General features: G+C 38.0%; 1 protein-coding gene across 2 annotated transcripts in view; it reads left to right on the top strand.

Moving 5' to 3' along the window:
* Positions 1-27,933, top strand: part of LOC114046205 (ras GTPase-activating protein 3) — a 287,044-nt gene that overhangs the window by 233,277 nt on the left and 25,834 nt on the right. Inside the window, exons 10-19 of one of the 2 annotated variants that reach the window (XM_027866456.1) lie at positions 5,109-5,265; positions 6,589-6,737; positions 8,240-8,354; positions 9,632-9,706; positions 12,632-12,755; positions 14,391-14,497; positions 16,710-16,787; positions 18,490-18,567; positions 20,776-20,849; positions 27,760-27,878. In XM_027866456.1, the coding sequence (XP_027722257.1) occupies positions 5,109-5,265; positions 6,589-6,737; positions 8,240-8,354; positions 9,632-9,706; positions 12,632-12,755; positions 14,391-14,497; positions 16,710-16,787; positions 18,490-18,567; positions 20,776-20,849; positions 27,760-27,878 (1,076 nt within the window). The remainder of the gene's footprint in view (positions 1-5,108; positions 5,266-6,588; positions 6,738-8,239; positions 8,355-9,631; positions 9,707-12,631; positions 12,756-14,390; positions 14,498-16,709; positions 16,788-18,489; positions 18,568-20,775; positions 20,850-27,759; positions 27,879-27,933) is intronic. The other variant, XM_027866457.1, reaches the window with a different exon arrangement.

Genomic DNA, 27,933 nt, shown 5'->3' with positions numbered 1-27,933 from the left:
AGAGAGAGAGAGAGAGAGAGAGAGAGAGAGAGAGAGAGAGAGAGAGAAGCAGGTTTATTTTTCCTATGATTTCTGTTTTTAAAAAAAAAAAGGTGGGGTAGTAGTGGTAGGGAGAACCAGTGAGAGCATAATTTGGTTTCAACAATAAAGGATATACTGTAATTTAAAAGCATCCTATATGACTTTGAAATGGTAAAAAATAAATAAAATTGAGAAAGGACTGATGAAATGTCACATACTTTGTATGAGTGACCTTAGAAGAGTTTTAACATTCATTCACTACACAACCTCAGGAGTCTCTTAATTTCAGGTTTGGTGGTCTATTCACTATAACATGATGCTTCTAAGACACTGATTTATTTATTTATTTATTTTTGCTTTTTTTTTTTTTTTTTGATGAGGCAATCTGGGTTAAGTGACTTGCCCAGGGTCATACAGTTAGTAAGTGTCAAGTGTCTGAGGCAGGATTTGAACTCAGGTCCTCCTGACTCCAAGGCCGGAGCTCTATCCACTGTGCCACCTAGCAGCCCCTAAGACACTGATTTTTTACCAGCCCACATCCATTCCCAGGATTTTGAGGCGCAACGGGTACTTTCACAAAGGCCAGTAAAGCAATACACTCAAGTTGTTGTTGTTCAGTCATTACCAACTCTTCGTGATCCCTTTGTTCAGTCATGTCTTACTCCTTGTGACCCCGTGAACCCCACTGTCTTTGGAGTTTTCTCGGTAAAGATACTGGAGTGGTTTTCCATTTCCTTCTCCAGCTGATTTTGCAGATGAGAAAAATGAGACAAACAGGGTTAAGTGACTTGCCTAAGGTCACACAGCTATTAAGTGTCTGAGGCTTGATTTAAAGTCTGGAAGATGAGTCTTCTTGACTCCAGGCCACTGAGCCACCTAGCTGCCTCCTATCTTACACATGGTAGTTGCTTAATAAATGTTTGAATTAAAAGGTTCCAGTGGGTCAGATTGTGGAATGGCTTGCATTCCAGGTGGACTTTACTCAGCAGGAAATGGAGAGTTGATAAAGAGTTTTATTGGGTGACACGAGGCAAGATAAGTTTTAGGAATTTTCACCTGATGCTCAAGAGACATTGAGGAGTCAGTGGATAGAGTGCTAGTCTTAGAACAAGATAACTTGTGTTTAATCCTGCTTCTGTCACATGCCATCTGAATGATCCCAAGGCAAGTCACTTAATTTCTCAGTGCCCCAGACAACTCAATAAGACCATAAGTGACAGAGCAGGTACTAATTTGTATTCTTAAAGGGAGTTTCCTCATGGGGATCTATATCTATGAATGAAATCACAGCTGTCCAAAGAAAAGTAAAAGAAAGGAATAAAAGAAGGAAGGAAGGAAGAAAAGGAAGTAGGAAGAAAAAAGAGAAGGAAGAAAAAATGAAAGGAAGGAAGAGAGAAAGAAAGAAACTAAGAAGGAAAAAGGAAAGAAGGAAGAAAATATGAAAGAAAGAAAAAAGGAAAGAAAAGAAGGAAGAAAAGTAGGAAAGAAATGAAGGAAGAAAGAAAAGAAAGAAAGGAAAAAAGTTAAGGAAAGAAAGGAAGTAGGAAAAGAAGGAAGGAAGGAAGAATGATGAGGGGAAGTCTATCTCCAAATTCAATGATCTTTCCACTGTACTGTGAGACCAGCTAGTTACCTAGGGAGTCCTTTCAAAATCAACATTTTTGATCTTTTGAAATACATAGTACAGTTCAAAACATGAGACCTAACAAAACCTCTGACATAGAGCAGCAGCATGACATTAGGGGAACTCAAACTGACCTCTGCTCTGTGCCTGCCTATTGTAGAAAGAGATTGGTGACATTTTGTAATAAGGCCAACAGAAGGAGAAAGCCATTTCTGAACTTGTTGAACCAGGCTAGGCTTTCGCCTCGAGAAAATGTGTGACTTTTAACAACCTTGACATCAATTGTTTGTGGTGAGCAGAAAAAAAAAGAAAGAAAAGTACTAGGATGTGTTGATTTGGAGGACTTTAGTGAACTTGGAATTGGCAGTTTCAGTGGAGCCAGGAGGAAGCCAGACTGCCCAGTGAGTGGGTGGTGGAGAAGTGGGGCCACAGACTTTGTCTTTTAGAAGTTCTATTATAAAGTGAATGAGAGAGTTAGGACTCTGGGGAGTTTGATAACTTTGAATTATCCAAAAAAAAAAAAAAGAACTTTTCTTTATAACAAGCTGGAGAAAGGAAGTGGGTAATACATTTTATAAATATTTCTGACCAAAATAGTTAAAATGTTGTTTTCTCCCAAGTTTTGCTACTTCAGGAGGGGAGGGAGGTAAACCCTCAGCTATAGCATGACAGAACAATTTAGACAAGCTCAAAATTTGTTGTACTAGGATGCAATCAGTCATAAATTAGTGTCACTGCTGCTGTGTTACACGTCAATTCATTGTTCAGTTGTTTTCAGTTGTGTCTCAGGCATTATGGTCCCATTTGGGCTTTTCTTGGCAAAGATACTGGAGTGGTTTGCCATTTCCTTTTCTAGCTCATTTTTCAGATGAGGAAACTGAGGAAAACAGGGTTAAGTGACTTGCCCAGGGTCACACAACTAGTAAGGGTCTGAGACAGAATTCAAACTCAGGTCTTCCTGATTGTTTAGTGTTGTGATAGGATACAGTTGGTCACAAGTTAGTATCACTGCTGCTTTGTTAGATGCCAGTAGCTGTGCTATTCAAACAATGCAGTGTAGGGAGAGGCTGCTTAATGTAGGGGGTTGAGTGGTGTCCTTAGAGTCAGGAGGAAATCTTCTGCAGGAGTCTTCATCGACTGGAGAAGGAAATGGCAAACCACTTAGTTAGTTATCTTTGCCAAGAAAACCCTATGGACAGTATGGACCATGGGGTCATGAAGAGTCAGACATGGACGAACAACTGAGCAACAGGACGTCCTACAGGATGATGTAAGAAGGGAGTACATTTTAGGCACAGAAGGCGCTTGTGCAAAGGCAAAGAGATCTGTGCCATCCAAACAAAGCAACAAAGAAAACTTAAGATAGTGCCTGCTGGCATAGCTGTCAGTCAGTAAACAATAATTTATGCCGTCTGCAGAATGGAGATCCCACACTGTTGGCAGAAGGGTGATGGTGATGGTAGTGTTGGAATTTGGATGCCAAAGAAATAGAAAATGTGAACCCAATATTTGAGCTATAGTGTAGTTGAGGAGAGAATTATTCATGCTATGTTTTGTATTTTTATTGAGTATACTCTGGTTATAATTATTGGATAAGATTTTACATTTCAATCCCATGAAGCCATTTACTGGAATGGGCCCCATGTTACTGCATTTGCTCTAGGGTGAATTGATTATACCTTTTTAAAGAAACCCCTAGGCTTAACAACAGGACATTTGAGATGTGTGTGTGTGTGTGTGTGTGTGTGTGTGTGTGTGTGTGTGTGTGCGTGCGTGCGCGCGCTCACATGCACAGTGCATGTATATACAAAAAAACAACTATGTAAATTTGCATCTTTTGTATGGTGGCCCATTTAAGCTTCCCATGAATGCTCAGGCTTGTTTAGATGCCCCAGATACAAGTTCCACTGAAAGAATTCTGACATTTTCATATGGAATGTTTAAACTAGCAGGCAAAGAGGAGTTAAAGCAGCATCTTACAAAAATCACTTTGCATTCAAGAAGTCTGATGCTAATTGAAACGGGCCACACTAGGATAAGGGTATAGGGAAAGGAAGAGGAGAAAGAACACAAATTACTACTAAAAATTACCAGACCCTAGAAAGTTTAACTGGATTATCTTTCCTCTAGCAACAAAGATTGTTCTGCAGTCATTAAAATAATTAAAACTCAACTTTATTTGCTACTAGCTTATCTTCTTCCTTTTCCTCTTGTCTTGTCCTTTCCACCTTTTCTTCTTTCATCCTACTTCTCTCCTTCTCTTCTTCCACTTCTCAAGTTTGCTTTGATTCACCCTGACCTCATCTCTCTTCTTTCTCCATCTTTTTCCTTCCCCTTTATTCATTTCCCTTCTTTTGAAAATCAGTGTATGGCTGCTACTAGTAAAATTACCAGCAAAGCAATTAAGGAACCCAAAGAGTCAGCTCACTCCCGGCCATAGATCTTCTTAGATACAGAAGGATTTGGTTTGGGGACTATCTGGGTACCTGTCTTCTTCAGTAGTTCTCCCATGAACCTCATTCAGTAGCTAAATAATTGCCAGGTCTTGTCTATAATATCTTATGTATTTGTCTGCTCCTCACTGTTTCCTTCTATTCCACCACCACCACCTCTTACTTGGAATCTTCTTTAGGCTCAGGTCTGACCATGTCACTCCGGCTCTAAATCCTTCTATCATTACCCATTTAAAATGTCATCTTCTTAGCCTGCCATTTACTTATAACCACTCACAATCTGGTTGCCACCCATCTTTTCATCATTATTTCACACTGTACCCCATTATGAATCCTATATTACAGCCACAAGAGACTCTTAGAGGTTCCCCAGGCTCCACTCTATTCCTCCCCTTCTATTCATACCACTTATTACTCATGGCTATAGTATACTTCTTCCTCTTCTCTGCCTCCCATCTCCTTCCATGATTAGATCCCCATGTCTGGAATATATGTCCTCCTCATTTCTGCATCTCAGATACCTTATCTTCTTTCAAGACTCAACTCATGTGCTCCTCCAAGAAGCTTTTCATGAGCACCCCAGGCAACAGGGCTCTTCATTGACTCATTTTTCTTTGTATTTGTGCATATTTTGGCCTCCAAGTAAAATGTACATCCTCTGAGGGCAGGTGCTATTTTGTTTTCAATTTTGTAGCTCTAGCATCGTGCCTTATACCTGGGACCTGACTGAGAAACATTTGCTTAATTGTATCGAGTCAAACTGACCTCCTCTCCTCCAAAGTCGGTCCTTCCTTTGCAAAAGTATTCCTTCACTCAGGCACCTGGGGGCTAGGTTTGTTGTTATTCTTGTTATTAGTGTTGATCCTTCCATTTTCAAAGAGAACCAATACTAAGGGCTAGGTTTACAAATTGCTTTGTAAATGACTGAAAGTAGTAGAACAGAGATTGAAGGTACCCATGGCTTTTACGATATAAATTATCCACATTTGTTTTTTGTCCTCTCTTTCCAGGTATTTCCTACAGCCCAGAGATAATGGTAGCAAATCCTTGAAACCAGGTGACCTGGGTTCCCTCAGGTTAAATGTGGTTTACACTGAAGATCATGTATTTTCCTCGGATTATTACAGCCCTCTTCGAGACCTCCTCTTAAAATCTGCAGATGTTGAGGTAATTTGCTTGTTTGTACCCCTGGTTTACCTACTAGTGACTTTTCTAAAATGGCCATAAACATTTCTATTCCTCATTCTCCAGCCAATTAGAGGAGTAGCCTTCTCAGATTGCCTCAACTGCTTCCTTTTCATATTTATGATTTTCTCAAGACTTCTCTCTCCTATTTTCTTGTTTTTGTGCCCCACTGAGAGATCATTATCTGCCCATCCTGGCTGCAAGGAAAGACACACCCAAGCCTTCTGCAGTTAGAACCGTTGATGTGAACCCACAGGCAGTGTGTACAACTTCCTAATTTTGTGTTTGAATGTGAAAAAATTGCAACCTGCTTTCTTTGCTTAATAAAAACTTATTTTGTTTGGACTTAGGAGATGGGAGGTCCTGGGGAAAGGAAGACTTGCTTGACTGACACCTCTTTTTGTAGACTGTGTAATGAGTCAGTGCTGTCCAGGGACTCTTGAAAATAATAACTGAATTTGACTCCTCAGAAGATATGTGGGTTTTTTCTTTTTTATTTTATGTTTTCATTTTCACCTGAAAGGTGTATTTATAGTGGCCGGAAATGATAATACCACAGAAAGGGGTGGGGAGTGGGAAACTATTTAACTAGATTTTCATCATTCTCATTTCCCTGAAACCCTGATATTTCATACACAACCAACATGTTGATCATGAGGGAGAGTTCAGATGCAGAAGGTTTTGTTTTCTAATGGCTGCCCTCTGGTGACTGGGTGACACTGACTAGGAACTAAAAAATTCACAGAATCTCAAATTCAGTGAATTTTAGAGCTAGAAGACACCTCCTTTTTTTTGTTGTTGTTGTTGTTTCAGTTGTGTCCAACTCTTCATGATCCCACTTGGGGTTTTCTTGGCAGAACTACTAGAGTGGTTTTCCAGCTCATTTTACAGATGAGGAAACTGAGGCAAACAGGGTTGAATGACTTGCCCAGGTTCTCACAGCTAGTAAGTGTCTGAGGCTAGCTTTGAACTCATGTCTTCCTAACTCTAGGCCTGGTGTTCCGTCTGCCCAGGAAAACACCTTAGAGATGGTCTAAGCCAATCCTCCTATTTTGCAGATGAGGAAAGTGAGGTCAAAATAATGGTAAAGTGGCTTATCCAAGATCTCACAACTCATTAAGGCAAGACCAGGGTGAGAATCTTTGTCTGGTGCTCTTTTATGGGACCATCTAGTGTCTGCCTCTCTAACCAATCTCCCAGGGGTACTCTTTGACTATTTGTTCAGGGGAATCTTACACAGGGCTAAGAAGACATCGTCTGCTGGACGCTTGATCTTTGAACATTCCTTTCTCTCTTCCTTGCCAGCCTGTGTCTGCATCCGCAGCCCACATTTTGGGAGAAGTGTGTAGAGAAAAGCACGAAGCAGCCATCCCACTCGTGCGCCTCTTTTTACACTATGGCAAGATTGTGCCTTTCATCAGCGCCATTGCCAATGCCGAAGTGAAGAGGACTCAGTGAGTGTCAAACACCCACTCCCCTGTACAAATAGGAAAAAAATAAAACAGAACCCCAACATTCCAGAATTGGAGGATGGTTTACATTGCTGTGGAGTGCATTAGGGCTTATGAAGTGCTTTCTTCACAAAAAATTCCATGATATCGGTGATACAAGTGCCGTGGCACTCCCATTCTACAGATGAGGAAACTGAGACTCGCAGCATTTTAAAGACCTGGCCTTCGACCCCATAATTACTGTGTGTCAGAGATGGGATTCAAATCAGATTTCCTGATTCCAAGTCCAGATCTCTTCTCATCCTATTACATGGTTTTGGAAATTGGTAGATATGAACAATCATACTTTAGAGAAAAAAACTGAAAAGCATGGACTTTCCTACGCTTGGGTAACTGGATGACTATGAAACAATCATCATATATATTCATAGAATTGTAGGATCAAAAATTTAGAGGGAGGGGATCACAGTGGTCATTTAGTCCAGCTCTGGTTGAGGAAACTGGAGACCAAGAGTTGTGACTTACCCAAAGTCACACAGCTATTTTATTTTGTGTTTGACAGAAGAAACAAAGAATAGAGTGGCTGACATTAAAAAAAATAACCAAAGTGTAGACTTTCTCCTGTTATTATCACATTCTATATATATATATATATATATATATACTTTTTTTTTTTTACTATTTACTTTTTTATTCAGGAAACTATTAGATGAATGAACAAAGATGGGAACTGGTTGCTTTGGAGAGGTCTGAGTTCAGCTCACCCTCACCATTTTCACTGCTGTAGCATTCTTTAATCAGTCTAAAGATGAAGGTGGTAACCAAAAATTACCACCTTTAAATGTAGTTGTTAAGAAGTCTGTGCAAATTGAGCTGAAGATTGGTGGAAATGCATCACCCTCACAGCAAGTTAGTATTCTGGATACTGAGCTTTGCAGCAGGTATGATTGACAACTAGGAAGAAAAAGACTACTTTCCCCACTAGGTACATATGGCCCAACTGCCACCAACTATTCTAGAATGTTCTGTATTTACTAAAGCTAGCATAGAGCACTTTATTTTGTATAGGATTTTGCAATGCCTTTCCTATCAACCAGAGCTTTTCATTCCTGGAATCACTAATCTATTGCTTTTTTTTTTTTTAAAAGATATTTTCTCTTTTGGTAATACAAAGTTCACAAAAGAAAAAAGTTGATAGTGGACAGTGGCCAAGATCATTATCTCTCTCATGATCTGGGAAAAACTGGTGAATGTCTTACACATTAAAAAAAAATCTCAAAACATCTAGCTGTAGCATGAGCAAATGTAGTTAAAAATGTCTATTAAAAATCTGAAATTATATTCACCAGTACTGAAGGATTTTCTCAGCAGCCCTCCCTCAGATAGAGGGTGTGTTCACAACCCAATCGTAGGCTTCTGTGATTGCAATTTTTTCAAAAAATTTCTCTCAGTGTTTTGTTTTGTTTTACAAGAGGGTGAAATTACAGAAATTTTTTCTTTTCCAGAGACCCAAATACCATTTTCAGAGGAAATTCCTTAACGTCCAAGTGCATTGATGAGACAATGAAGCTGGCAGGGATGCATTATCTTCAGGTTACATTAAAACCAATTATAGAGGAGGTAAGACTGTTAGCCTGAAGAGCCTTCTGAGAATGGGTATCGTAGCATCGCTAAATGGAAAGTGGGGATTTGCTTGAAAACTCAGGTAGACATTAAAATCCTTCAGCTCAGCTGCCACTTCTTCCATCGTGAAACCTTCCTTGGTCTACCTAATTAAAATTTTTCTTTCTTTCACTAAATTTTCCCAGAGCACTTTGTCTTGATTTCTCCTCTCCCCCCACTCCTTCCCAGTTACTCCCTAGTTTGTACTATAGACACATCCTATCCCCTCTAGATGAATGTAAGTTTTTTCCAGGCAGGGTTGGAGTCCTTTTAAAATCCTTGTATTTTCATTACCTAGCACACAGCTCTATATGCAGTTGGCACTTAATAAACATCATTTAACCTTGTATTTGTATCTCATTTTTTTTTTTTACTATAGTGGCAGAGCTGGACTTGTGTTAATGAAGAGGAAGTTTCCCTAAGAGTCTGACAAAAATTCATGCCACTTTTCCCATGTTTGGGAAAATTTACTTTAAACAAACATTCAACCTCAGACAGAATGAGCTAATGCTAAAAGTCTCGTTGTCATTAACAAGGACTCCCACTCATTCTGCATTCTTAAAGCAGTATGGCTACTGCTAGATATCTTTTGCAGCTGTTTCATGTGGTGACTTTTTATTATCTCTCCAGTACAATGCCATTGTTCTCTTCCCAGGGTAGTAATTGAGTGACAAATTTAGATCCTGTATTTCCTTTCCAAGTGAATCAGCACTTTCCTACCTAAACTGTTAACTGTGATAACTTGTCAAGAAGTATTTCCCCCTTGAGTGATTTTACCAAATGATCCTTTTGCACATGAAGTAGCATATTAAGTGATATTCTGCCTTAAGCAATTGGAAAAAAAAATCATTTTCAAAATGGGGTTTAGCTATAATGGAACAGAAATTGTTATCCACATTTGGCAAAGCGTAGCCACGGATCAGCTGTTACATAGCATTGTTGTGGTTTGAAGCAAGACAGATAGGGGATGGGGAGACTAGAGGAGTAAAAATTAGTTTCAACCTGTTAGCCTGAGAATCTGGTTATTTGTAGACAAGCATGTCAGATTCCTGGAAAAACCCTGATTGTACTTGATTAAATCTTGCATTGGAATAAAAAGTGGAATGGCCAATTGAATGGTGTGACATGAATGTTCCTATGCATCTGCCATAGTACTGGGTTTCTATGACGCTCACTCTCCTTCTATATGCTTGATACCATCCTTACGAAGTCATTGGTGCAAATGTTCTTTCCAGATATGCCAAGTCCACAAACCTTGTGAAATTGATCCAGTAAAGTTAAAAGATGGAGAGAACCTGGAAAACAATATGGTAAGACATTACTCCTCTTACTTTTTTCCCCTCCATACATACATTTTGTAATTGAAAATCCAATCTCTTAGTTATTTTTTTTTTTGGCATTAGGACAATTTATGGCCTCTTGTTTTACTATGGGTAGTAAGTCTAGGTAGAGGGTGTTTCCAAGTCATGTTGCTAAGGGGTAATCACTTCTGGAGAACTGGTTATTTTGGGGGTATGCAAATTGAAAAATTTTTCTTCTGGCCAAGTTTTGTTTAATTACCTCTATCTTTTTTTCTTGTATAAATTTTCCTGTCCCAAAAATGTTTCTTTTTATCATTTCTTCATTTTCTCCCTTCTTCTCAGTTGATTATCGATTCACTCCAGAGGAGAAAGTTAGGTTGGTGACTTTGCACAGCCCTCCCTCACTTAAATTCAATTCACTTGAATGTCATGGCATCATCTTCCTGATATTACAGTCCTTTTCAAGAACAAAGGACAAGCAACAGCAATGACAATTGATTTGCTAATATTAATTCTTATAGATGACCCCATTAATCTTCCATCTTTCATGTATGTCATTGCAATGTCCTTTTATACTCTCTTCTATTACTGTTCACTTCTAAACTGTAGGTTGGATTAGATGACCTTTAAGATATCTTCTACCTCAGACCAAACACTTGACATTTTACTAGCTGTGTGACCCTGGGGAAGTCACTTTACCCCAATTGCCTTTAAAAAAAAAAAGAAAGAAAGAAAATTTGCTAAGATATCTTCTAGCTTCTTATTTATGATTCTACCATTCTTCCTTCTTTCCTTTGTCTATTTTCAATCCTATTATTCTAACCCTTCACCTTAAGCTCTTAAGACTTCAGCATTGTTTCTCTTTTTCCTTTACAAATTTAACTTTCTTTAACTCACATATATTCTCTAATGCATGTATCAATTATCATTTTACTTATTATAGTTATCTGTGTATTTATCTTATGTCCAAGGTAGACTTTTTGGACCACATGTTTCCCTAGTACCTCTCACTGTGTTTTGTGCATAATCTGAGTTTAATAAATATTTGTTGAATTGAATTGAAATTAAATTCACCTTACTTTTAAAGGTTTCTACCCCCGTTTGTCCTTCTTCCTTCCTCGGTTTTTTGCTCTCACTTTTTTTTCAGATTCTCATCTTTTATCTTAATCCTTTGCTCTGCCTATACCTATGATTTAAATTTTCGACTCTATTGTCATTATCATCATCATCATTATTCTCTGGTGCCTAATATCTGGAGGGGTCCTTACAAATTCCTCTTCATAGAAGTTCTAATGATTAGTTCATTCCTTAAAGGACTGGACTTCCCTCTCCATTCAAAGGTGTCATTCCTTTCTCATGCGGTAATAATTTTTAAAAAATCATATCATACCTCTTTTCCCATTCATCACCACAACATTTCTGCAAGTTTGGTGGGCACACAAGTAATATCCCTATTATTCCTCATCTGGCAGATGAGGAACCTGAAGGGTAGAGAAAATGATTCTTCCTGGAGCACGCTAGTAGCAGAGGCAGGTCTTAGCAACCAGGTTTCCCACTTCCTGTCCCATTGATTCATTTGTCTTTTAGCATGGATGGTTATCCTTAGGGGAGGAGAAGTATATCTTTTTTTTTTCACATACTCTCCAGTGAATAATGATTGTTATTGTCATAATTACATTTGCCTTCTTATCTTGTATGTGCATTCAGAGAATAGAAAGTTGATTTTCTGACACGGGTCTTGAGGGCGTGACTATCAGGTATCTTAATGCTACTTTGTATTTCTCAATCAGGGAATAAACACTATACCTATTTAAATTGGAGGGACCAAAGCACCAATGTCTTAAAATTTTTGCATTTCATTATGAGGCACTTGGGTGGCTTCAAGGGTCCTATCTACTTTAGGGACAGTGTCTATGAGTGGATGCAGTCGGTTTCCTCTGCTCCTTTTGTTTGCTTTTGATTTCCTAGGCCTTCACCTCTATTAGCTGGAGCTCTGGGCTTTGAATGAGAAGGCTTTTTGCTTCTCCCTGCTCGGACTCAATGTGGCTGCACTGTGAGCGAGCCATTTATTTTCACAGTTCTGATATTCTCCATTTGAGAAATGGGGATAATAATACTATTTGGGTAATAATAGATAGAATTTTCTTAAGCTTTAAGGTTTTCAAGGCATCTTGTGAATATTTCATTTTATCCTCATCACTACCCTCTGAGATAGGTACTGTTATTATACTCATTTAATAGATAAGGAAACTGTAGCAGATAGCAAATAAGTGACGTACCCAGGGACACATAGCTAATAAATGTCTGAGGTTTGATTTGAACTCAGATCTTCTGACTCCAGATCCAATACTGTATCCACTGTGCCACCTCGCTGGGAGTGTGGGAAAAAAGAACCAAATTGGGGTCAAATGATCTGGGCTGTATTCCTGGCTCTGCCACTTACTAGATATATTACTTTGGTCAAGTCACTTAGTCTCCATGGGCCACAGTTTCTGAGATTAAACAGTTCAGTTCATAAGGCATTGGTTAGGGGCAGCTAGGTTGCACAGTGGATACAGCACCAACCCTGGAGTCAGGAGGACCTGAGTTCAAATGTGGCCTCAGACACATAACACTCACTAGCTGTGTGACTTTGGGCAAGTCGCTTAACCCCGATTGCCTCACCCCCCCCCCCCAAAAAAAGATAAAGAAAAAGGTGCTAATTAAAAAGCGTTGGTTAAGTACCTATTATGTATAATGCAAATATTCTAGGTTCTGGCGATATAAAGACAAAATCAAAATAATCCCTGCCCTCAAGAAGCCTACACACTACTGGAAAAATGGTGAGGATGAGGAAAGAAATGTTCATTAAGGTCGCTTTCTGTTCCAAATCCTATGAAACAATATTTCGTAGATGACAGTAAAATTTTTGGATCAATTTGAAATGTGTTGCAGGAAAACCTGAGGCAATATGTTGATCGCATCTTCAATGTTATCACAAAATCTGGAGTAAGCTGCCCAACAGTCATGTGTGATATTTTCTTTTCACTGAGAGAATCAGCTGCCAAGCGATTCCAAGGTGAGTTTCTTATATCCATTGATGTAGTTACCCTGGTTAAAAATAATTACTTTCCCACCTTTGGTGTAATTATCTTTCTATCTGCCATGTTTCTCAGTTCTAAGGGTGACTTTTGAAAAGTGGATCCTACATAAAAATAGAGAAATTGTTTCAACGTTAGTCAACTAGACCCAATTCTAAGGGTGACTTTTAAAAAGAGGATCCTACATTAAAATAGAGGAATTGTTTCAACATTAGACAACTAGACTGGCCTCGATATGATGGGCAGGTCGATAGTTTGCCTTTTTAATCTTGCAGGGAGGTGGTTGGGGGCAATTTATTTTCTTGCGTAGTATTTCCCTAGGTATTCTCTCCTGTTTTCCTTTTTTGGATGCACTTAAAAAAGATAAGGCCTCCTAATTCCGTGGGACCATTAAAAAATTCCTGGCACTTTCCTCATAGGGTTGGAACCTATTCTGTGTCTTGGCTACCCTCCAATTCAGATAAATTGCTTCTTTTAGTGTTCCCACTTGGAATTTCCTCAGCAGTCTCTTCTTGCTGTCAATTGGAGGTATTGTGTTTGTACTGTACACCCTTCCATTGAAGTGGATATCTATAGGTCACTGCCTTTCCAAGCAGAGTGAAATGGGTCCTCTGGAAAAATATGTATCATTTCACACTTTTGGAATAGCAGAATGAAAGGGGGAAGGAAGTAGGGGAGAGAGATTTCTGACTGGTCCAGTAACGATGTTTGAGAGACTGATTTGTCGTGGTCCTGCCCTATTGTACAGCATTTAGTAAGTCATCTTTCCAACTTTTCTGTGCAAGTTTCTCCATTAGTCCAAGAGAGGGGGTGATTTACCTCTCAAAGCAAGGGCAATGTACATATCATCTGTAATAGCTTTGGTCACACTGGATTACTTTGTAGGGCACTATGAAAACATACCTGAAGGGTCCTGGATTGTTAGAAGCAGTCATTCATAAAAATGCTTCCAGATTGAAAGAGATCTCCAGCATGATCAAAGAGATCTCCTTTTGCAAGTTAAGGTGCCTCCCAAATTCCATCCTATCTTTTATTCCACAAAATCATGTTCGGTGTAGGTAGCCAGCAATGCAGACCATGTTATAAGTGGGCCTGACCGTAAGTTTGTGTAATTTAACCCAAGCAACAGAACATTTTAGTGACAAGTTAGGTTGTTGATCTAATTGATAGCTTTGAAAACCCCTGGTCTTTCCAATCCTACTTGACTATAGGATGACCATCCATCCCTTCCACAGTGAAAGTTCAGGTTTATTAAATGCGGTGAACCTAATCCAGCCAAAGACAAGCTAATCTGTTTTACTCTTTTAAAAAAAAGTATCAACTCAACGAGATAACTAAGGTGCTTCCCAGTGCTGTTGAAAGACCAGCTTCCAAGGGCAAGTAGTTATCCCCTTCCTCACAAATGGCTATGCATTTTTGGCACACCTCTTGTGTCCCTGATGCTGCTCCCAAACGATAATGCTTTCTCCAGTAAGAACTTCTGATTTGAAGATCGTGCTTAGGTCACAGCCATCCCCTGTGTCCAAACTGTATCTCTTCTACCAAGTAACAAAGTCCCTTCAATTCCCATTATCTTCCAGAGTCCAGGATGAAATGTCTTTTCTTGGTTACAGGTGACCTGGATGTGAGATACACTGCTGTGAGCAGCTTTATTTTTCTGAGATTCTTTGCTCCTGCCATCCTTTCACCAAACCTTTTTCAGCTCACCCCTCATCATACGGTATGTGAATTGGGTTTTTTTTTTCCTTCCTTCCCTGTCATGTCAGACCTTTTCCGTAACACAGATGAGGTTGAGCTTCCTGCCAAGTTCTCTGTGTCCTATGTTAGGAAGGTAAAAGATTGATATATAAAAACGACCTTTTACAGGAGTCAGGGATCAGCCTATTATAGAATGGATTATGAATGTAACCAATACTTACTATTTAATGCCTGGCTAAAAGTAGGTTGCATTATGGAACTTATCTGCCCTTTGATTTTAGCTTTCACCAGCTCTGATGGTGGTATACTTTGGCAGTGACTAATGATACATTTAAAAGTTCTTGATGACTTAGCAGCTTGACATAAAAATGAGAAACTGGAATCTACCCCTTGTCAGGGATAGGATTTTTCCAAAGGAGAATCAAATATTTGGGAATATATGTGTATATACGTATATGTGTGTGTATACATACGTATATACATATACATATATACACATATACCTCCATATATTTTCCGCACTGGAAACCAATCATTCACTAAACAAGCTAGATGTTAGCAGGGAAAGAAAAAAGAGAAAGATGGCTTCCCTGTCCTCATGGAACCTGCTGTCACCTACAGAACTCCCTTCACATTAAAACCACAAAGCCATTTGAATATTATAAGGTAAACTGAAATAACAGACCATCATCTGGAGGGATAAGTAGGAGCTTTGCACACTCCCATTTGGATCCTGTAACCTGGAAGAAGCCCTGTGCCTGTATTTCCTTTGAAAAATAGTGAATGCCCTACTCACATGGGTGTCAGAATTAATTCACAGTATTCTGGTTCTATATATAGCACTATGAATGTTTCATTTATGTTGTTTATGCATTTTTTCCCCCTGGTCCTGACTTGTGATTTCAATTTCCCAGAGGGGAAGAGCTCTCTACCAAGGAAGATCTGTAATTAATTATGCAACTTAAATTGCATAAGATAGTTGCCTAGGTGACTTGAGTAGGTTGAATCAGCCAGTATGTGTGGGGGTGGGACTTGAACCTAGGATTTCCTGACTCCTCAGGCTAACTTTGTTTCCAATACACCAGGATGCCTCTCTTGTATGCACACAAAAGATATGTTATATATTTAGATATTTGTGTGTTTGGATTTATTTTTAAGGCATCCTAATTAAATATTTGACCATGTGAGTATCAAACTTTGATAAGATTCTCATCTCTAGGGTCAGTCCCAACTGTAGTTATCCCTTCCATCTTGTGACGTTCCCCATCAGGGTTTATATATGTGGTGGAGGTGTGGTGGGGTTGGCATAAGAAATTAAATGGGAATTTTGGGGGAATTTTGTGGAAGCCATAGGCAACACAAAGACACTGAAAAAAAATTAGAAATTCAGAAATGCATAAAATATATATAGTATCATGTAATGGCAACATTTTATCTTTTAATACCATAATAATTAAGACTTCTTCTCTGGTATGAAGGACCAAAATTTTCCATATTGGTGGGATGCCCCTAACCCCTTCTATGTGTAAAGGATAACTGTAGTTCATTGTTGTTGTTGTTCAGTTGTGTCTGCCCCTTCATGACCTCATGGCCACCAAGCCTTTCTATCTTCCACTTCGTCTGTCCAAGTCCATGTTTATTCTTTCCGTGACACTATCCATCTCATCCTCTGCCATCCCCTTTTCTTTTTGCCTTCAATCTTTCCCAGCATCAGTCTTTTCCAATGAGTCCTGTGTTCTCATTATTTGGCCAAAATGTTTAAGTTTTAGCTTCAGTTTAGTTTAAGTTTGACCTTCCGGCGAATTGCCTGAATTAATTTCTTTAAGTACTGACTGATTTGATCTCTTTGCTGTCCAAGGAACTCTCAAAGTTCTTTTCCAGCACCATAATTGACAAGCATTGATTCTGTGGTGCTTAGTGTTCCTTATAGTTCAACTCTCAAAGCCATACATTGCTACTGGAAAAACCTTTGTCGGCAAGATGGTGGCTCTGCTTTTTTGTATGCTGTCCAGATTTGTCATAGCTTTTCTTCTAAGGAGCAAGCATCGTTTAATTTCATGGCAGCAGTCATCATCTGCAGTGATCTTTGAGCCCAAGAATATAAATCTGACACACTGCTTCCGTTTCTTCTCCCTCTATTTGCCACAAAGTGATGGAACCAGTTGCTGTGAACACTGTACATTTTTGTGTTAAATTTGGACCAACATATGTTTCTGTTTTCTTACCTTTGATAGGACCCACAGACTTCTAGAACCTTGACACTTATCTCCAAGACTATACAGACCCTGGGCAGTTTATCCAAATCCAAATCTGTAAGTCTTTTATCTTTTTTTTTCTACTTTGTTAGTTGCACTTTGCTTTCTAAAAGTAAAACAATCAATTGGCATTTAAGTGCTTTGTTCACATAATGAGCACCAATTACCTCTCTCTAGCTTATATTTGTAAATTTGGAAGATAGCCAGACTTTACTGGTTTTCTTGTTTTCTTTGTTCCCCATGGCAGAGAAAAAGATTATTCAGAATTTAGGATGTATTTCTTCATTCACTTCAACTTTATTACTAGTAGAGCTATCCTCTAGGAGTCAGGGTCATTGGAGAGAATACTCTGGTCCTAGGCTCTGGTTTGTTGCTTGACCAGGGCATGGAAAACAGGGAGCAAGTAGGGATAATTTCATATTAAATGTTGAACAATTATGCATTTAATAGGCCTATAACAACCCCCATTGTCATCAAAGCAAGGAGGGTAGTATTTCCCCTGCCCCTTCTACCCATGCCTCTGAAATGGTTATTCTTTTTTAACTCTTCTGTAAAACTACCCTTAAAATTTATTTTAACCTGTATTCACCTGTATAAAAAAATGTTGTTTGTACATGTGGGTAGGATTTTATTTTGAGGTGGTGAGGACACAGAGTACTTGCTACTTTATTATTTGCCCCAGGCCTTCATGATGAACTCCACATCAGAAATAGCTGTAAGAATGGTGGTATTTGGGGACATTCTTAATTTTCAGACAACAACAACAACAATTTTTTAAAAATTGGGAAACAGAGGTAAAGATAGGCTTTGTTAAAAAATAACCAAAGGCTGAAAAGGGGGTAGAAACCCTCTTAGTCTACTCCATTCTTCACTTTTCCAAAAAGCATGAGGTATGAGTCAAGTCCATGTTATATCTAGTTCAACAAACAACTTTTATTTCAGGTTCATTTCAGAGTGTTAATGGGATCCTGACCTCTTGCTCTCCTCTGCTCTGTTCTTTATAGTGTTTTATGCAATGGTCAGACTCTAAGTGAAACTAAGCTTATTGAATCACAGGGAATAACCAGCTACCATTTAATTGCAAATCCTTTTGGTTCCTTTCAATATAAGTGAGACAGAAGACTTTTTATTTATTTATTTATTTTAGCAAAATGCCCTGTAAGCAGTGACTTACCACATTCTCGATTTACTCAGTCTTCCCCAAATTTTATTAGTTTGGAAGAGGTCTACGGGGCAGGGATCTATGCCTGAATGCACAGGGCTTTCATGTTCAAAAAAATAATACATCTTTCTTTTAAATTAGAGTTGTAAAAGTATTCATTCAAAAACCACCATTTTAATTATTGTAGTTTTAGCTAATAGAGAAATACTCCCATTTAAAAAACCTTATGTATAAAATCCATAATTTTAAAAAAATCAAAGGATTTTTAAAAATTAAAGCATTACTATAGGATTCCTTTAAGTATTTAATTCCCCCAGAACTGTTAAAAAATGGGTTTAAATTTACATAAATTCAGTGAATATACAAATTTTTAATGCACTTCTATAAAGTACTAAAATTCATAGAATAGTAGTTTGTTAGTTATTTACTCAATGATTTTAAAAAAGTGAGAAATACTATCTCTCCCTTTCTCTTCTCTTCTTTTCATTTCTAAATTGGCATAGTATTTGGTTGAGTATTGTTGGAGCCTTCTGATTATTCTGATTTTTAGGGGTGAGCCAAAACCTATTACACTATAGTAAAACTGTTTTGTTACAGGCCAGTTTCAAAGAATCTTACATGGCTACATTCTATGATTTCTTCAATGAACAGAAATATGCCGATGCAGTAAAAAATGTAAGTAATAAAAATAATCAATCAATAGTTATCTGGTCATTTGTGCATTATAAATATATACATATATTTACATATATATATATATTTCCCCTCCCCCACCCCTCGAGGACATTGTTCTCATACTTTTTCTGTCCTGGGTCCTTTTCTGGCTTCTGAATGAATTTTGAGTTTCCTCCTTGTCCTTTCAATTCTTATTACAAATTTCTTTTTTTCTGCATCCCTCAGACTTTTCCACACTCTTATTTTCATGATGTCACTGCTTTTTCTTCTTTCTCTTATCATTTTCTTTGAGATCATTATTTCTGATTGTCACTAGCCTTACTTACCCTCCCCTAGTCTTGGTGTCCCCCTCCCTTCCCACTCCCCCCACCCCCCCAAGCCTACTACCTTCTGCTTCTGTGATTTTACATGAATTACAGAGTATTACATGTTTGGATGATTGGACCATCATTAGAAAAATAGTGCTCTGGTAAATTTCTCTGGACTATAGTAACATATCTGCCAAAAACACTGAGGCTCTAGCTGTGATTTTTCTGAAGCTCAAAAATGAGTCTTTTCCCACCTAAAGTTTAACTGCTGGCAGTTTGACAAAGAATGGTAGAAGACAAGTCTGCTATTTAATTTAAATGGTATGAACACCCCAATAGAAAGGAAAAAAGGCTATGCAATAGATTAAAAAAGTGAAATCGAACAGTATATTAGCTGCCGGAAATTCATTTAATGTAGAAAGAGGTCCACATTTCAATTGAGAGTTTGGACTTGAATTCATCACATTATTTCTGTCTTGAGAAAATCAGAAATGACATTGCTCTTATCTGAAAATGTCAAATTCTAATCAGAAGCATTGAGAGAAAAAAGGGAATTTTGTAATAATTATTCAAAATTATTTAAAACTTAATTATTCCAAATTCCCTTTTAAAAATACATATCAAATAAGATAGGTTAAATTTATAAAAGTTCATGTGGTTCTGTTTTTAGAACAAATTGATAGCTATGGGTAGATAATTGATAATAGTAAAACATTTCAATACCTTTCTGTTATAATGAGAGAACTTGATAGAAAACTCAATTAACAAGTGTGTATGAAGCACTACCTATGTGCCAGTTACTGTACTGGGCCTTAGGGAGGAGGGGGAAATGCAAATGTGATAGTGAGAGAATCTTTGCCCTTATTCTAATTGCAGGCTACAACATACGAAAGGGAGTCATAGTCCATGAAAAAAGCTTTGGTCCAGACAGTCATGGGAATTGTGACTAGAGCCATGGGACGAGAATGAAATGATCCTGGAATATAAAATTCTAGAATAAAACTAGAATTAAATAAGTGATTATGTGCTCAAAAGATAATAGGACTACAATGAAACTTTTTAAAATGACTAATTTTTAAATTCCTTTAAATTCAACTTTTGATTAAAAACAATTTTGACTATTTCTTACTCCCCTTCTAAAAACAAACAAACCACAAACTTAACTGTGGGTTGCTACTCAGTTGTAATGACAGGCACTCATATTATTACAAACAGCTAAAATCCCAGGGGAAATTAAAGGTTTAAGAAGTTGTTTTAGGGAATTGGGAAGTCAGAGTAGCACTGAAAAAGAAAACTTTTTTGACAGGCAAGATATTTTTATTTCAGGGGCTCAGGAAGACCCCAGCCCCCAAAAACCTACCAGTAGACCACCTATAGGATTAAATTCCCCAATTATCTTAAATTCCCCAATTAGATATTTTAAACTAGATTAAATTAAATTAGATATCTTAAATTCCCCAATTAGAAATTTAGCCCTTTGTCCCCTCTTAAAATATAAATGCTCAAAAAGAACCCAGACTTCATTTTTATTAGCAATTTACACCTCATTGTGAATTTGGGATATTGTTTCACTTTCTTTAGAGTAGGTGTCCTTAGAGCTGCAGGTTACTATGTTTCAGATACTGCACTGATTGCTGAGGGTACAAAGAAAGGTAAAAACAGGATCCCTTCCCTCAGGGAGTTCACATTCTAGTTGGGGAGACAACATGAAAACAACTATGTACATACAAGATATATACAACGTATAATGGGTGTTGATCTCAGAGGGATGGCAGAAAGGTTTCCCATCTCTCCTTTTGGGTAATTTTGTATTCATTATTATAAACATTCTAAACCAGTGTCTTTCTTCTTCCTTCCTGCCTGCCTGCCTGCCTTCCGTCTGGACGTTTTCCCACTCAAGTTCTTAGATCTGATTTCATCCTCTGGAAGAAGAGACCACAAGAGTATAGAGCAACCTATATTACTTAAAGAAGGGTAAGGTTATATTTATTACAAAGTGGAAATTCTGAGATGTGGGCAGGAGGGAAGAGAAATCTGAGTCACTTGGCTTTGTCCTTTTGGCTTTTCCTAATATTGTTTTGCTCGATTTCCACTTTTAATTTTTCCTTTTAAAAAAATCTGTTTTCTTCTTGTGCCTAGAAATGACAGCTCTCCAATTTGCCTGGCCACAGTTAATGCAAAATTAATTAATAAACCACAAAATGCCCAAAGCCAGGATTCTGACATGGAGGTTGTCCAAGCTGTTGCACAAGCCAAGGGAAAATCTGGAACCACAAAACAATGATTTATAGAGATCATTGTTATAAGCCTTTAACTAAACCCAAGTAGGAAAATCAACTGTCAGCTGATGTAACTCAATGCTAGCAGTAATCATTTAAATCTGTAGATAATTCCCCAAACTTATTTTGTCCAACAGCTGCTTCTAAGAGTTACCAGAGAACTCAAAGCTATCAATAATCTATGATCCCCACAATCCTATATTCCCTGTTACTATAAAAAGTTTTCTTTTAGACTCAGTCCACATCGCTGAGACAAAGCCCTTACCTGCCTTCTACTGTGAAAAGAAAGTGATGTTTGGACTTAGAGGCTTATAACCAGGAGTTCTCAACTGGGAGGTGGAGGAGAGTCCATGAATTTGTTTTTTAAAATATTCTGATAACTCTATTTTAATATAATTTTCTTTATGATCCTACATATTTCATTTTATTTTATGCATTTAAAAACATTACTCCAAGAAACACGGTCCATAAGCTTCAACAAACTGCCAGAGGGTCCATGATACAAAAAAGGTTAAGAACCTCTGTGTCTAGAGCTCAGAAGGGGCTAAGAGATCATTTAAGTTTGATCCCTTTACGTTCCAGATTAAAAAGCTGGGGTTCAACTTGCTCAAGGACTAAATAGCAGAGTCAGTTTTCAAAGTGACTCCAAACCAAATGCTAAATGCCATTCCTATTATTTCGGGCTTGTTAAGCACACATTTCGTAGAATAAGAGATTCTGAGACCTGAGGGGGCTTTAAAGGTCATCTAGTTTCATGCTTATCCAGTGTAAAACTGCCCCCTGTGGTACTCCCAGTAGGTGGGCATCAAATCTCCATTTGACCAATTAAGCCAGGGCTTCCTCATCCCAGACTTGCAAAACTGTTGTGTTGTTTTTTTTGTTAGACAAAATATAGCATTTTGCATTTATCTCTGCTAAATTTTATCTTCTCATCACCAGGAGGTTAGTTAGAAGGTATGATACACACATATATGTGTATACATACATACATACATACATACATACACACATACATTTTATATACATATTTTAATATAAATATGTTTTTATATTTCAATATATAAATGTTATGCACACATATTTATGTACACTTTTGGCCACCATTATTTTAAGCCACAGCAATGCGTGAAGATCAGTTACCATGGTGTGAAAGGTTTTCAGTATGTATCAATGTGGGGTGTATTCACAGTGATGAAATCATATGGTCCTAGGGTTTAAAGCAATGTAAGACTTGGAGATCACCAGTGCAACCCCATCACTTTACAAATGAGGAAACTGAGTCTGTATCAGATTGAATGACTTGCCCAAAGTTATGCAGTAAATAAGAAATGGTGTTGGGATTCAATCCTAAATCCTTTGATTCCTAATTCAATGCTCTTTCTACTACACAGTCTTTTTAGTTCTGGCCTAACAAGCTTTCATCTAAATCTTAATTTTATCATACAACTTAGTAGATATCCTCCATTGCAAATTGGATTACCATGCCTATGTGTTCATACCGAAAATTTAAAGAGGGCAGGGCCAGGGCCAGGGAAGTGAGGGATGTTACTAAGGATCTCCCTCAAGGTAGATACTGATCCTTTAATCAAAACTCTTTCTATATTTTTATTCAGCCCAAAACAGGTTTCCTTAACTCTACCATATTTCTCTGTCTCCTCCACAAGGTCTCATGAAAAATTTTCATCAAATGCCTTATAGAAATCCTGATGCTTCATGTCTATAGTGTTCCCCAAACTTTTTATCTAGAAACCTTATTGGGAAAGGAAATGAGACTGGTTGCTCTGGTGATTTCAAGGACATGATAGGAATCTTCATTGAGGCCTTTGTTTCCCTTTTCCATAAAAGCCAAGTTGGGAAATTCCACATCTGTGGAGTTGGCTTCCATGCCCCAGAGTTTTTTCCTAAGGAACTGCAGGACCTTTCTCATCCCCACATCAGGTTTTCAGAATGAGTAAACAACAGTGACCGACCCCCACCCCCCCCGCCCCGCCTTGGAACTCTGGCTTCCAGCCTGGATTCCATTGTTTTACTCAACGGGGATTACTTACTCTTCATTGCCATTAGTGATATAGAGACTTCACTAACTTGAACATGGAGCCCATATAGGTAATTTTCAAGACCAGTCTTCCATCTTGAATATATTTAATGTTAATATGTGCTGGCAATACCTCATTTAAAAAATTATTTACCTGTTGTTTTGTCTTAATAGTAAGAGACTAGACTACACATGCACAGTCACAAAAATACCTTGAACTTCAACTTTGCTTTAGGTTGTGTGGCTTAAAAAATTTATGTCTTAAAAAACTTGAATTGACTCAAGCTAGAAGTCATGCACATAGACAAACACAGAGTCATCCTAGTACATTAAATTTGAGCCTAGCCACAAATTTCTAGGAAGTAGCTCAAATAACTGATGAGTAAAGCAACTGGCACGATGTCTTGGAACCCAATACATGCTCAATAAATATTTGTTGAATGAATAATAGGTGAATAAAGCTTACATTTAGGGGCTGATAGCACTATGAGCTTTCGTTTTCAGTCAGTGGTCTGTCTTGTTTTATGTACAATATGTGTGTGAACTAAGGTTTATATATGTACTAGACTATCACTGTACCATAAAGAATGATGAATAGTAAAAATGCAGAGGAATGGAGGAAGGCTTGTATGAAATAATATACATGATGACTATAGCAATACCAAAAAAAAGATGATATTAAAAGGAAGCAAAGCTCTTGTCAAATACAACAGGCAATGTTAGTAACTTACTATCAAAGTTAACACATACATCCTATCCAAGTTAATATCCACACATCCTTCCTTTCTGTTAACAATTGCTAAACTGCACAAGTGGAAAGTGCCATGTCAGTCAAAGTCATGCTATGAGGAGGTTTTATTTAGCAGTCTTTGGGAACATATTTTAGGCAAAACTGTCATGTATCTGTCATTCCTTATGGCGTAGTAATATTCCATCACATTCAGATACCGCAACACGTTCAGCCATTCCCTAATATTTGGGCATATTTTTGGCACTAGGGAAAGTATGTGTGTCAAGAAACCCTATAGTAAATGCTATTGTTGGAGGAGGTCCTCGCATTCATGAGATCCTCCATTAAGGCAATCCCTCTGTTTCTCTTGAGACATGCCTTTATCTGCAAAATGGGAGGGTTGGACAAAATGATCTCTTAGGATTCTTTTCAGAACATTTTGTGACTCTGAGTATTCGGTTTTAGAGCTTGCTTAAATCAAGGTATATTTTCAGTAATCCTTTCCTACTAGAGGTCATGTCCTCCAGTGTGATTCAACATTTTTTGGTATTCTTTTAAAAATAAATTTTTGTGTATATATACATATATATATATATATACACACACACACACACACACACACACATATATACACATGTGTATATATATATACACATATATATGTACACACACACACACACACACACACACATATTCTATGCCAGTACCATCCCCAGTCTTGTTTTTCCTATTTAGTTTTTCTAATTCTTTTTTCCATTTGCTTATGCCTGATTGTTTTTCTGTCTTTTCTCATTTGGCCTGCTGGCTGCTATGCTAAAGGATTCTTAACCTAGCAATAAAAATAGTTGATGATAATAGTTCATGCAGGTAAGAAAAGGAAAGTGCCATGTCAGTCAAAGTCATGCTATGAGGAGACATTTCATGTCAGGAGGCATTTGGCATATCCCTTTAGCTTGTGGTGGTCTGTCACATGTGAGGTGCCAATAAGAGCTGCCGCAGATGTTTTTGTCTGGACTTGGGAAGGGAAGTTGTGGTTCTCCTTGACATACTTGAGATGCCATTAGCAAACTCCTTGGGCTAAACCTGTAATATGTCTCACAGGTAGAAGAAATTATCCTGTTTCTCTTTGCTTCTGATATTTTCCAAGTAATACAATGTCTTCCTTTTGCTGCTTTTTCATTTGAAACTAAACACTTCCTAGAGAGTGGAATGCTGAAGTTTGGGCAGGTACAAGGAAGACCTGCAGCCCTCCTTGGATATTTGGTGGGCAAATGCCAGAAGAACTCTGGTGTACTTTTAACCCCATCACTACCTACCTCCTTCAGTTTTGCCATTGCTTTGTGGGGAGTAATTTGTTGGACCAAACAAAGCCACAAGGTTTGAAAAGACAAAAAGTCCTCATGACTACCTTCACTCTTTCTGTTGTGTGATCCAGGCTTCATCCAATCCTGTTTGGATTCTCCATTTTTCTATAGGAAGGAAGGGAGAGAGGAAGGAAGGAAGGGAGGGAGGAAGAAAGAAAGAAAGGGAAAAAAAAACAAATCCTGCCATTTCAGCTGCCTACTGTAGCCTACCCCTTTATTTTTGTGGTTTTCCATGTAGAATTCACTTACACTCTCCCTCTCTCAGGCCTCAGCATGAGAATTGTGAATGTTTCTAACGGGCTTCATGGGAGCCAATTTTAATTCTCCTTGCCCCCCTCCAAGTGGTGACACAGTTTAAGAACAAAATAATAACTAATGTTTAAATAGCATGTTAAAGTTTGTGAACCTCTTTACGCATATTATCTCATTGGATCCTCACTACAGCCTGGTGAGGTAGGTGCTATTATTATTATTACTATTTTACAGAAGAAGAAACTGAGGCTACAAAGGAGATCATGTGACTTATCCAGGATCACACAGCTAGTAAGCGTGTGAGACTGGATTTGAACTTGGGTCTTCCTGACTCAAAGACCAGCACTCAAACCACTGTACCTTCTAGCTGCCATAGTCACTACAGCACCAAATTAAGGGAAGAAGGAGTGTACAGGGTGGGGGGCAGGTAGAGAATGGAGTAAGATGGAGGAGAAAAGGCCTCAAAGATCCCATTCTTCTAGACCCATATTTTGTTAGGGCAGCTATGTGCTATTTGAAGAAAGGGAACACATGCCCAGATCATTTTTAGAGAAAGCCTGGTAGTTCAGTGAATAGAGCACTGAATGAGAGGTCAGGAATACCTAACTTAAGATCTTCCCTCAAATGCTTACTTTCTTTGGGACCCTAGACAAATCATTTATCCTCTACTGTCTGTATTTTCTTATCTGTAACATGGAGATAATAGTACTACCACATAGGATTGTTGTGAAGATAAAATGAGGTAATATTTGTAAAGTACTTTGTAGACTATTGTAATATAAATGATAGGTGTTATGATTATCATCATCATCATATAACTAAACTCATCTCCGTGAGAATGGTTCCCACCCTAAGAAGAAGAAGGGATCATGCTATAGATAAGTAGGTGATGGGGCCACCAAATGTCACCAGAATTGAACACATTGCAATTCTATGGAAGGATCAACTTCTTGGGGTGCCTAGGATACCCCTTCTGCTAACCCACACGTCCTCTTTTCCTTTAGCTTGTCTGGTCCAAGCTGTTAGAAGGGCATAGGATGATTCAGCCTTGCTTTGACTCCATTGGCAAACTAGAAACAAAGGGAGAGAATTGGAGATCTTCTGTTGCTACTGAATCTCTTTTCCATCCATTCCTTTCCTGACTTTATGGGGGAAAGGCCTCATTGTGCTTTCTGCTCAGGATTATGGGAGCCATATTAAGTCACGTGAAGAGGATGAACAATAGTGCCCCAAATCTCGTTGGCAGTCTTTTTACATGTAGTTTGTGAGCCTCATACTTGGAAAGTGGTTTGCTTTGAGTTGCTTTAAACACATTAAATGTTGCTTTCCAAAAATATACTTCTTCCTTGTACTAATACAAACAACTGCTTGGGTCATGGTGCTAATGCATAGTTTTTCCAGACGTTTTTCACTACCACACCAGAGTTGATAAATTCACTGTTGAAGATGCAAAGGAGGGATGAGGAGAGAGAGGGAAGGGTCAGGATTTGGGCTTGGAAGTTTTTAGTAAAAACCCACCATTGACTTTTGCCCCCCATCATTAATGTGTTTTTTAAATCACAGTGAACTTATTTTATTCAATCTAAATTTATGATAACATAGGCATAATATAAACAGATATGCGAAATGACTAACTGGTTGGTACCTTGGAAACTTAAATTCAATTTTTATCACTTTTTTTGCTGAAACAATGCACATCTAAAGACAAAATACAGCATAACTGGTAAAGAACTCCAGGTGTTCCCTTCCTCCCTCCCCAAACCCTTTGAATTAAAAGTGTTTGAGTTATTCAACATATTAAGTAGTTGGGTTTATAATTTTACTCCTTCCGATTGGCAAGTAAGCTAAGAAGTAGGTTGATTTTGCTGCTTAAAACATTTACTTTGAACTGCTGAATCAACACCCCATCATTAATTTTTGAAGTTAGAATTACATCATGGTAGTGCCCAAGCTTTTCAAATACAAATTAATATTTGAAATATCTAAATATTTTAATGATAATAGTTTAAAATAAAGTTGACTAAAAGTTAAAATTCAAAAACAGCTTGTAGATTCATATATAGGCATTGGCTAATTATTCTGAGTATGAAGAGAGAGTTACGTATACTTGGACTTTTAAGTTTTGTCATGGCAGGAAATATGACTGAAATGTGTCTAAAATGTGTTTATTTAAAAAAAAAAAACAAAAACCATGAATGTCACTAGCCTGTTATACTTATAATAGGTTCATGATCAAGAGGGCACAAGGAAGAAAACGCTTCGGGATGAAGAACTTCAAGAAGAGATGGTTCCGCCTCACAAATCATGAATTTACCTATCAGAAAAGCAAAGGTAACAAGAAAGGTTCGCTTCTCAATTGTTTTCTGACTTTTCAAAACCTTTCAAAAGCATCAAGTAC

This window comes from Vombatus ursinus, unplaced genomic scaffold (genome assembly GCF_900497805.2).
Source record: "Vombatus ursinus unplaced genomic scaffold, bare-nosed wombat genome assembly UNPS02014781.1, whole genome shotgun sequence".
Taxonomy (NCBI): Eukaryota; Metazoa; Chordata; class Mammalia; order Diprotodontia; family Vombatidae; genus Vombatus; species Vombatus ursinus.
The sequence above is the reverse complement of the archived record's forward strand: the minus strand, read 5'-3'. Positions and strand labels throughout refer to the sequence as shown.